Source organism: Acanthochromis polyacanthus, chromosome 9 (assembly GCF_021347895.1).
Source record: "Acanthochromis polyacanthus isolate Apoly-LR-REF ecotype Palm Island chromosome 9, KAUST_Apoly_ChrSc, whole genome shotgun sequence".
NCBI classification, from domain to species: Eukaryota; Metazoa; Chordata; class Actinopteri; family Pomacentridae; genus Acanthochromis; species Acanthochromis polyacanthus.
The window spans coordinates 39,272,824-39,284,818 of record NC_067121.1 but is presented as its reverse complement, the minus strand read 5'-3'; the positions used below and the strand labels follow the sequence as shown (position 1 = coordinate 39,284,818).

The window sequence follows — 11,995 nt, the reverse complement described above, 5'->3', positions numbered from 1 at the left end:
GTAGTAAATTGTAGTAAATTAAACACATAAACGTGTATTTCCAGTGTTTTCTTTCCATTATTCTAAAAGAAGCCATGCTGTGGTGAGCTAATCATTCCAGATTCTACCGGTGAATGAAGCATAAAGTGTTTTTCACCGAACAATCTCGACTTAACACGCCTTTTTCGGAGAGTAAAATTAACGTCACAAGGTTTTAAACTCGGCTGTAATGCTCGCTCCTGCCAGAAGGGGGCGCGCACGCATCGATTGCGTCCCTGCGTCAGAGCAGGAGGAGCCAAGATGGCGGCGCTGCTGCTGTTTTGTTTATCATCGTTTCCTCTGCAGGTTCTGTCCTCCGGTCTGCTGTCTGAGCCCTGCTATAAACCCATCAGAGACCACAGACCGGACCGGGTCAGGTAAGACAGCAGGCACCGTTTAACGGCTGGCACGGGCCCGGTTTAACGATTTCTGCTTGTTGTTTACTTCCAGGAAAAGTACCGCTGCTCCTCAGATTTAGATGACAGAATAGAGAAATTAGAACTACTGTAAGTATTTAAGTACTGTTTTAATATTCCCCAAATAGTCCTGAGTTAGTTTTATGGTATTCACTAGTGAGATTACTGAAATAACTCGGCATGCTGTTGGAATAAGCACGTTAAATTAGTATTTAATTGAGAAATCATAATAACACTGTAATTATATCTTAACAATGCAGTTATGAGTTTCTAGGTCAGCTGGGTCAATCTATAGCTGAGGGACTTTTGAAGTCCATAGGATATATCTTGCACACATTTTTATTAAAAGCACTGTAGTATTACTGAAAATTAGTCCAGAATGACATGAAATTTATCCTAAATAAATTGAAAAGTATCCCAAAAACACAAAAATGATCAAAATGACGAGAAACGATCGAAGCTGACATAAAACTTGTTGAAAATGATAAGAAAATTGTCCAAAATGCCTCAAAACTTGACTCAAAAACTGTTCAGAATGACTTGAAAATGATCCATAATTACTGAAAATTAGTCCAGAACAACATAAAATCTGTCCTAAATGACTCGAAAATTATCCCAAAGACACAAAAACAATCCAAGCTGACATAAAACTTGCTGAAAATTACAAGAAAATTGTCCAAAATGACTCAAAACCTGTAAGTGCTGTTTTAATATTCCCCAAGTCGTCTTGAGTGAACTTTATAGTTTTCAGTAGTGAGTTTCTAGGTCAGAATTATTCTCTCTATATTGCTATTTTTTACTACATTGCGTTGGTTGTATATTTATTTTTAATATCCTGTATTATTTTAACTTGAGTGTCACTTTTTTTATTCTGTATGTGCAGTAAAATACGGGAAGAAACTGATTAATTTCACAGTGACCAGAAGAGTTCATACTTATAGAGTTGATGCAAAGTGCTTTCTAGTCCAGAAATAAGATCACTATCATAAATTTACCTAAAAAAATAGATATTCATGTATTATGATGTATAAAATACTAATTTTCATGACCAAATTAACTATAAGATACTGCAATATTCTTAATTATGCAAATTTACCATCCCAATTTAGAAGTTTAAGTTAAAAATCTAAGTACAGACACTAAATAATTAGTCTTGCATTCAAAGTTCCTCTTTTGTAAGTTTCTCAAACAAAACTTATTCAAAAATATCAAAAGCAAAAGTACTAATCCTGCAGAACAGTGCAGTTATATGTTGTTTTCCATTTATTTAAATACTGATGCTTCAGTTCACAGTGCGGCACTTAACCGTTGTAAATATAAATATTAAATATAATCTAGTGGGGAAAGAATGGCCTCTTTTGTGAGTAAATGTGATTTTTGCAACTTGAACATCAGAAAGTTAATGAAAAATTCTGAAACAATGACACGTATCTGTAAAATAATTACATTTTCAGCCAATTTAATACAGTAAAGCTGTAATTTTACAGTCAAACACTAAAAATGAATTACTGTTTGTAAAAATACTAATTTTCTGACAGTTTTGTCCTGTTTTTTTTTCATGTGTTAAATTAATATTTTCTTCTGCGATTTTACTCGATATTATTTTTTATTTAACATCAAAATCTTCAAAATACTACTTTAGTTTTACAATCCTTAAAAGACACAATTTTTGGGTCAAATATTATCTTTTTTGAATTTAAATACAGAAAGAAAAAGTCGTAAAAAATGACAAAAATGAGACAAAAGGACAAAAAATGAGACACAAAATGACAAAAATGAGACATTCGTTTTTGTCGTTTTGTGTCTCATTTTTATGCCTCATTTTTATCGTGTTTTGACGAAAACAGACAGAAAAGAAAACACGGAATCCTAAAAACTGTTTCCGGCAGCACAATGCCACATCTATGGATGGAAGAACTGAAGTGATTTTAGTTATTATCAAGAAAAACATGTAAAATGTCCCGTTATCAGCTCTGAAATTAAACTCTTATGAGCTACTTTTGTTGTTCTCATTATATTTGTCCAAACAAATGTACCTTTAGTTGTACCAGACATTAAAATGAAGAAAAACTTGAAGAAAACAAAGGTGGTCTGATCATTTTTTCCATGACTGGAGGACGTCAAACGCTCATTTCGCTCTGAAAGCAGACAGTTAAAGTTTAAGGTGCATTATTATGACTAACTAGTTTGTCCCATTTGTATTCATGCTGCATGAAGCAGCACTTTGCGAGGGCAGCTGGAGTACGTACTTGAAGTGAAAAGAAAAATATTGAAAACATGGCCTTAGAAACACAAAGAGAGAAGAAAGAAATAAAAACTAGAGCGGCAGGGTTGAGACAAATGAACCGTGGCAGCACTTTATCTGTGAAATGCCCCCAGTGCTCTCCATTAAACAATTAGCTCCTTAATAAAAATGCAACAAACTTCAGCAACGTAGGAGTATCCCTGGGGGTTTGAAATGATTTACTGAGTCACGCAGGCAACAAATTAAGATGTTTTTGGCCTTTTCTACACGATTATTATTAACGTAGAAAAACCCATTAGGCTGATAAAAAGCTCTTTATGTGATCCCTGTGTGATTCTCTGTAATTATTACACTGAATTTGACAATTAAAAACACACAACTGAAAGGAGGTAATTGGATTAAATTTATGTTGCTGGCTTTTGCTTTTATATCACTTTGTGCTTTTCAGGTTTTAGCAGGAACTCCGTCTTGGAAATGCCTAATTGGAATATGATTTAACCCTCGTGTCGTCCTGCGGGTCAAAATTGACTCGTTTTAAAGTTTGAAAATGTGGGAAAAATATATATTTTCGCAGTGAAACTTCTGATGTCCACATTTTCAGCATTTTTGGGAAATCTCTGAACATTTTTGGTGGCAAAAAAGAAATTATATAAATGTCCCTTTAAGAACATTCACATAAAAATCAACCAAAATCCAGCAAATTTCGCTGGATTTTGGTTGATTTTTATGTGAATATTCTTAAAGAAAATAGTAGAAGTTTTACTGATATATATGTAATCACTTTAGATATTTTTAGGATTTTTTGGAAGATTTTTGCTCATTTTTTTGAAAATATTTACAAGAATTTTCTTGCCAAATTTGAGGGATTTTTTTTTAAATAGAACTTTTAAGGAATTATTGGAATTTTCCTCCTGAAGGTTTTGCAAATTTTCAGAAATTTGGTGAATTTTTTTCTGCTTGGATTTTTTACAGACAAGGAAACAATATTTTTTGGTGCCTGTAAATGAGGACAACAGGAGGATTAATATATTTTTGAACACATAAAACCAGATTACTTTCGTCCTTTGGCGAGAGGGTTGATTGTCCTGATTTCTCTGGATGATATTAACACACTCGCTGGCGTTTTTCACTCACTCGGGCTGCGGTTGTGCGTAGAAACAATGGGAATCACCACCATCCTTCTCGGTTTGTGGCACCCACAGGATATTGCGGCGGCTGACATTCAATCGCAGCCAGCTCGCCTCCTACGCAGTCCTGAGAGGAGATATAATTAGTCAAAGGAGTGAAAACACCTGTGTGGGCGAACTGTAAGCGTGGAGGCGCTGTCGTGGTCGCAGAAACACGCAGCATCCCCCTCATCTTTCTCTCGTTTTCAGGACACGAGCCCGGCCAGGCGAGTTCCTGGAGGCGTCGGATCTCCCTCCGTCGTGGGACTGGAGGAACATCGACGGGAAGAATTATGTGAGCGTGACGAGGAACCAACACATCCCCCAGTACTGTGGCTCCTGCTGGGCAATGGGAGCCACCAGTGCACTAGCTGGTAACCATGACAACAGTGGGATGGAGGTGGGAGGAAACAGCACTAGAATAGAGGGATGGATAGAACGAATACCATCATGTGGTTCTGAAATATTTATGCAAACATTTGAGCAGAAGAAGGAGAAGACTCTGATACGGACTTTCCACCTAACGTTTGTCCTTCTTGTACTTTTTTTTAAAGATCGCATCAACATCAAGCGTGGGGGGGCGTGGCCGTCAGCGTACCTGTCCGTCCAGAACGTCATCGACTGCGGGAAGGCGGGCTCCTGCTACGGAGGAGATCACCTGAGAGTCTACGCCTACGCACACGAAAAAGGCATTCCTGATGAAACCTGCAACAACTACCAAGCCAAGAACCAAAGTAAAAACAACAACAACCACCGTCCGTCTGGTTTTGGGGCTATATTTCCCTTAGGGTTAATAAAGTATCTATCTATCGTCTGTCTATCTATCCATCCATCCATCCGTCTGTCTATCCATCCATCCATCCGTCTGTCTATCTATCCATCCATCCGTCTATCTATCGTCTGCCTATCTATCCATCCATCCATCCGTCTGTCTATCTATCCATCTGTCTATCTATTGTCTGCCTATCTATCCATCCATCCATCTATCTATCATCTGACTATCTATCCATCCATCCATCTGTCTATCTATCCATCCATCCATCTGTCTATCGATCGTCTGTCTATCTATCCATCCATCCGTCTATCTATTGTCTGCCTATCTATCCATCCATCGTCTGCCTATCTATCCATCCATCCATCCATCCATCCATCCGTCTGTCTATCTATCCATCCATCCATCCATCCATCCATCCATCCGTCTGTCTATCTATCCATCCATCCATCCATCCATCCATCCGTCTGTCTATCTATCCATCCATCCGTCTGTCTATCTATCGTCTGCCTATCTATCCATCCATCCGTCTATCTATCGTCTGCCTATCTATCCATCCATCCGTCTATCTATCGTCTGCCTATCTATCCATCCATCCGTCTATCTATCATCTGACTATCTATCCATCCATCCGTCTGTCTATCTATCCATCCATCCATCCATCGTCTGTCTATCTATCCATCCATCCGTCTATCTATCGTCTGCCTATCTATCCATCCATCCGTCTATCTATCATCTGACTATCTATCCATCCATCCGTCTGTCTATCTATCCATCCATCCATCCATCGTCTGTCTATCTATCCATCCATCCGTCTATCTATCTATCATCCATCCATCCATCCATCCATCCATCCATCCATCCATCCATCGTCTGCCTATCTATCCATCCATCCATCCGTCTGTCTATCTATCCATCCATCGTCTGTCTATCTATCCATCCATCCGTCTATCTATCGTCTGCCTATCTATCCATCCATTCATCTGCCTATCTATCCATTTGTCCATCCATCCATCCATCTATCTATTGTCCGCCTATCTATCCATCCGTCTATCGTCTGCCTATCTATCCATCCATCCATCGTATGCCAAAAGTATGAGGACAGAGATTCATTGAGGCTGCTGTTTCTTGTAAGAAAATGAAAATAGCTCCAAAGTTTGAATGTGAATCTGTGTTGTTTCAGAGTGCGAGCTGTTCAACCAGTGTGGAACCTGCTCCTTCTTCGAGTCCTGTGCCGTGGTGAAGAACTACACCGTGTGGAAGGTGGGAGACTACGGAGAACTTTCTGGACGAGACCACATGAAGGCTGAGATTTTCACCAGCGGTCCCATCAGGTAGAGCCAGTCATCCTCTGATTACTCATCCACCTACATCCTCTGTGTGAAGGAGGAGGCTCGGCCTGAACTTTGCAGAGCGATTCTTCATCTCGGTGAAGTTTTTATTAGCAGATACATATTTAATCATTCCTAAAACCTCTGAGAAACCCAGCAGCAGAGCGTGCTTTCATTTCACTCAGAAAAGCCTTCAAATACAGTAAGTTATATTAAACTAAAGCCCCTAAGTATTGAACATATCGACCTTTATTTAGGTGTTATATATTCCATTTCCTCTTGACACAACTGAACTTTATTTCTCCTAATTCTACTCTTCTCGTTCAGCATCTTACGTTGGCTCTTCTTCTTTTGGTGAGGCTCTGGTTTCGACAGTTTTATATCGTCTTTTAAATTAACTCATGCAGTATTTAACCTTTTTGACAAGTTTTCTTTTGTAATAACGGCCGACTAAACTTTTCAAAAAGTTCTTTTCGAGTTGCAATGTAAGAGCTTCATTAAAATGGAAAAAGAGCCTCTAGTACAGGAGAGTCAAACTCATCTTAGTCCTGGTTCCACATTCAGAAGAATTTGATCTCCAGTGGAACCGGACCAGTAAAACCACAGTTCTTAATGGTTCCTTTGTTTTCGTGCAAGGGTTAGGGTTAAGCCATCATTTTACAAAACATTATGAACAACCTGAAATTTCTAAAGAAAAATACATTCAATTTCATCAACATTCAGCCTCAGTTTATCATTTCCACATTACAACTTCCAGATCACAGTGTGTCTACAAAGGAACACAACATTTAGTCACCTGGAACTGAACCATGGAGGATTTACGACAAAAAACAACAAAAATTAGACAAAATGACAAAGATACAAAATGACAAAAAAAGACAAAGACAACAGAAACAAGACAAAATATTACAAAAGTGAGACACAAAATGACAAAAACATGAGAAACGACACAAAACAGAGACAAAATATTAGACAAAGAAGTTAAGGCGACACAAAAATAAGACAAATGACAAAAAGCGAAACTCAAAATGAGAAGAAAATAAGACAAATGACAAAAAGCGAAACTCAAAATGAGAAGAAAATAAGACAAATGACAAAATACGACAAAAATGAGACACAAGGTGACAAAAAATGAGAAATGACATGAAGTAAAACAAAAGAGAGACGAAAAATTTGACACAAAAGTTACAAAGAAACACAAACATAAGACAGAAAAAACACAAGTGAGACAAACAGGAAACACAAAATGACAAAAACCAGAAACAAAATGACAAAAAACAACAAAAAAAGACAAAATATTCCAGAAAAGAGAGAAAACATTCCAAAAATGAGACACAAAATGACACAAAAACAAAAAATGACAAAAAAGAAACAAAAAATGACAAGAAAATGACATAAAAATCAAACCAAAAAAGACAAAAACAACAAAAACAAGACAAAGTTTGACAAAAATGAGACACAAAACAACCAACACAAAAACAAAATGACAAAAAAGACAAAAACAAACAAGACAATATGACAGAACAACAAAGAACAATCTAGTATTTTACTTTATGATCAGAACAACGTGTCATGCTCTAGAAATGATTTTAAATTTGTACTTTTACTAATTTCCAATCTGCAGTTAATGTCTTCTCTGTAGTTTTTACACTTTGAGGGCCGGATTGGACCCTCTGGAGGACCGGTTTTGGCCCATGGGCCTCATGTTGGACACCCCTGGACTAGGTGCACGTCGCACTTAATAATCCTGGATAATTAAATATTTCCTGAGAATTTTGGGTTCATTAAAGTGTCGAAAAGATTGACCGATATCTAAATGAGAATATGAGGTTACATGAAGCTCCTACGTCCAAAACTATCCGAGGCACTTTTATCACAAGTACGAAAGGTCGTTTTTAACACAGATCCGCACATGTTCGACCCAGAATCTCTCGTGTTTGTCTTTCAGCTGTGCCCTGATGGCGACCAGCGGTTTGGAGCGGTATTCTGCAGGGATCTTCTCAGAGTTTCACCCTCTTTCTCTGCCGAATCACATCATATCCGTGGCCGGCTGGGGCGTGGACGAGGACGGGATCGAGTTCTGGATCGTCAGGAACTCCTGGGGAGAATTCTGGGTTGGTCTGAAACACGTCGGCTCTGTCGCTATGATTCGCACTCGCTTGTCGATTTAGATCCACTTGTGCTGAAGCTGAAAGTATTTCAGGAAAGGCTTTTTGTCTCTGCTTTTTGTATGCAGAACAGACAGCGTTGTTTTGTCTTCTTTCTTTCAGGGGGAACACGGCTGGGCCAGATTAGTCACCAGCGCTTACAAAGGAGGAAAAGGCAACTTCTTTAACCTGGGGATTGAGAAGAACTGTGCATTTGGAGACCCTATTTTAACATAGATGCATAATTAAACTGATAAACTACATTTTTTTTGAATGTCTGGCTTATTGAAATGATTATTATTGACTTGGAGGATGGAAACACTCCATCCAATACACCAGCGGGTTTATGTGGGATTGTTTCTTGGCTGAAAGCAGTGAAGTCCAGGAGTATCCGCTGGTGGAAGCCAAGAAATAGTCTGGTCCCAAACTCCCTCCAGAAACCACAGTTGTGCTATTTGGTTTCTGCACAACTGAACCAATCAGTGAGGCTACACCGCAAAAACTCAAACTCTCACCAAGTCTGTTTGTCTTATTTTTAGTCTAAATGTCTGATCCCACTTGATTTAAGATAAATCCACTTAAGAGACATTTCAGCAGATGGAGGGACTTGTTTTAAGACAATTTAATTTTAACCCTTCGTGTCGTCCTGTGGGTCAAATTGACGTGTTTTAAAATTTGAAAATGTGGAAAAAAAATATTTTCACTGTGAAAACTTCCACATTTTCAAAATGTTTTGGAAAGTTTTTTGGACATTTTTTGATGGGGAAAAAAAGAAATGTTAAAAAATAAGTTTCTTTAAGAACATTCCCGAATTTTTTTAAAGAAAATATTAGAAGTTTTACTGATAAATATGTAATCACTTTAAGATATTTTAAAGATTTTTTGGAAGATTTTTTACTCATTTAAAAAAAATACAATTTTAATTTTTTAATTTTTAATTTCTTGCCAAATTATTATTATTATTATTATTATTAATTATTATTAATAATAATTTTTTTTTTTTTAAATGAAAAATTTAAAGAAAACTTTTAAGGAATTTTCTGCCTGAAGATTTTTCAAATTTTTATAAATTTGGGGAATTTTTTGCTGAATTTTTGGATTTTTTTTTCAGAAAAGGCAACAATATTTTTTGGTGCTGTAAATGAGGACAACAGGAGGGTTAAGACACCTAAGCTTGACAATCCTGGTAAAATATAGCTTAAAAAATTTCCCAGCTCATTTTAAGATCTTAATATTATTAATATCACATCTTATTTCAAGAAATCTTACCAAGCCATTTTTCACTTGTTCTATTGGCAGATTTTTTTCACTCATTTCAAAGTAAAAGTTCTTTGAAATAAGTTTTTTTTCTTGTTTTGAGAGGGGCATTTTTTCCCGTGTAATTCATGGCTTCTACGGACTTTGAAAGGATTTGTGATCATAGTAGAAAAGGTGCACAGATGGTCGCAGTGCCCCTCATATCAGAGAAACACTGAGGATCCTGTGAATGTTCCTGAAGGGCTGGCTGCGACTTTTTACAGGATAGAGTGTCTAATGGCTGTAGAAGCATGTCAGTGTGATTATTCCGTGTGGAGCTCAGTGGGTGGATGCAGCACAGGACTTCTGGAGAGTTTAGAGCCTCCTGCTGTGTTGAAGCATGAATGAAATAAAAGCAGCAACGTCTTTAATTATCGCTGTTTGTTTGGAGTTCTAAAGCTGTGAAGAACTGAGAATCCTCCTCAGGATGAGAAGTATTTGTTAGAAACACGGTTTGCTTTTGTGGCTCGTGTGCAGTTGGATAGAACATCAGTTAATTGGGTTTTATGTGTAACGAACTTGTATGCGTGGGAAGCATAAATGAGCCTTTAGACAGGCAAGGACAGGGGTGTCAAACATACGGCCTGTGGGCCCAAACTGTCCCTCCAGAGGGTCCAATCCGGCCCGCAAGAACTGACCGTAAATTTAAAATAATTTCTAGACCTTCACAAGTTGTTTTGATCATAAACATAAATACTGTATCTTTCAATTCCACTCTGTCTATTTTTTGGTCGTTTTGTTTCTCACTTTTGTTATTTTGCGTCTTTTTTGTCATTTTGTGTCTCATTTTTGTTATTTTGTGTCTTTTTGTCATTTTGTGTCTCATTTTTGTTATTTTGCGTCTCATTTTTGTTACTTTGCGTCTCATTTTTGTCATTTTGCATCTCATTTTTGTTATTTTGTGTCTTTTCTGTCATTTTGCGTCTCATTTTTGTTATTTTGCGCCTGGTTCTTGTCTTTTTTGTCTTGTGATTTTTGTCGTTTTGTTTCTTGTTTGTGTTGTGTTTCCTTTTTGTCTCGCTTGTGTTTTTTGTCTTGTTTTTGTCATTTTCTGTTTCGCGTTATTCGTTGTTTTGTGTCATTTTTGCAATTTTGTATTTTTTGTTTGTCTCGCTTGTGTTGTGTATTTTTTGGCTGTTTTGTGTCTTTTTTGTCATTTCTTGCCTCGTTTGTGTCACTTAAATTTGTCTTGTTTTTGTCCAGTTTTTTTTTTTTTTTGCTTTGTCACTTCTATCACATTTTTTCTTTTTGTTTTGTTTCATGCCGTTTGTCTCATCTTTTGGTCATTTTGCGGGTCATTTTTGTTATTTTGTGTCTCATTTTTGTTATTTTGTCTCAGTTTTGTTATTTTGCGTGTTTTGTTATTTTGCGTCTCATTTTTGTTATTTTGTCTCATTTTTGTTATTTTACATCTCATTTTTGTTATTTTGTGTCTCATTTTTGTTATTTTGTCTCAGTTTTGTTATTTTGCGTCTGTTTTGTTATTTTGTGTCTCATTTTTGTTATTTTGTCTCATTTTTGTTATTTTGTGTCTTGTTCTTGTCTTTTCTGTCTTGCTTTTCTCATTTGTCTTGTGATTTTTGTCATTTTGTTTCTTGTTTGTGTCGTTTTGTGTTTCCTTTTTGTCTCGCTTGTGTTTTTTGTCGTTTTTGTCATTTTCTATTCCACGTTATTCGTTGCTTTGTGTGTCATTTTTGCGATTTTGTGCTTTTTTGTGTGTCTTGCTTGTGTTGTCTATTTTTTGACTGTTTTGTGTCTTTTTTGTCATTTCTTGTCTCGTTTGTGTCATTTGAGTACCGGTAATTGTCTTGTTTTTGTCCAGTTTTTTTCGCTTTGTTACTTCTATCACATTTTTTCGTTTTGTTTTGTTTCGTGCCGTTTGTCTCATCTTTTGGTCTCATCTTGAGTTTGACACCTCTGGTCTAGGATCGTGGTATTGGGTGGATTTGGTTCCCTTTAAGGAGGTCTAAGCTAACAGTTTACTCATGTTTCCAGCTAATTTTAAAGCACAGACATGAGAGAAGAAGCAAGAAAACAAATGAGCTAATTTCCCAAAACACCACATTATTCGCTTTAAGGCATTTTTCTCTTAAGTATATCCATTTGTGATTTGTGATAACGAGCTTAACCGCACTCAGACCTTGTATTTAAATATTCTAACACAGCAATTAATTTCCTAAACTGCAGCCTGGATGGATGACCTGCCGCTGAATTTAATTTGGAGCTCGCTCTGCTAAAACTGCTGTTTCTTCGCTTCATAATCATCATCTCACATTTCTCAGGAAGCTGTTTGTTCCTTCAGACGACAGCCAGGCTGAGTCACTCGCATTTAAATTCACTTGAGGTGAAACATCGGCGGGTCTGAGGAGCTCTCGGTTACATTCTGTCCTCCGACATGCCGCCTAACATCTGCACAAACAGTCGGAATAATTTAACATGAATCAAATCTGCTCAGACGCAGCGTCGCAGAAAACCGGCACATGCAGCAAATGCGTCATTTTCACACAAGAGTCACTGAGCTATTTTAGCGACTAAAATGACCGAGTAGTTATGGGATTTGTACAGACATGATCAAAATGAACATAAAAAGCATGAGTTGTTTTT

The 11,995-nt window shown here is 37.1% G+C and overlaps 1 protein-coding gene across 1 annotated transcript; it reads left to right on the top strand.

Moving 5' to 3' along the window:
- The first annotated feature begins 235 nt into the window (after window positions 1-235).
- LOC110965153 (cathepsin Z) lies at window positions 236-8,358 on the top strand. The gene is made up of 6 exons (XM_022214089.2): window positions 236-395; window positions 4,056-4,219; window positions 4,400-4,579; window positions 5,801-5,951; window positions 7,897-8,062; window positions 8,219-8,358. The coding sequence occupies exons 1-6, from the start codon at window positions 280-282 to the stop codon at window positions 8,330-8,332; spliced, it is 891 nt and encodes a 296-aa protein (XP_022069781.2). The 5' UTR covers window positions 236-279; the 3' UTR covers window positions 8,333-8,358.
- Window positions 8,359-11,995: the final 3,637 nt, after the last annotated feature.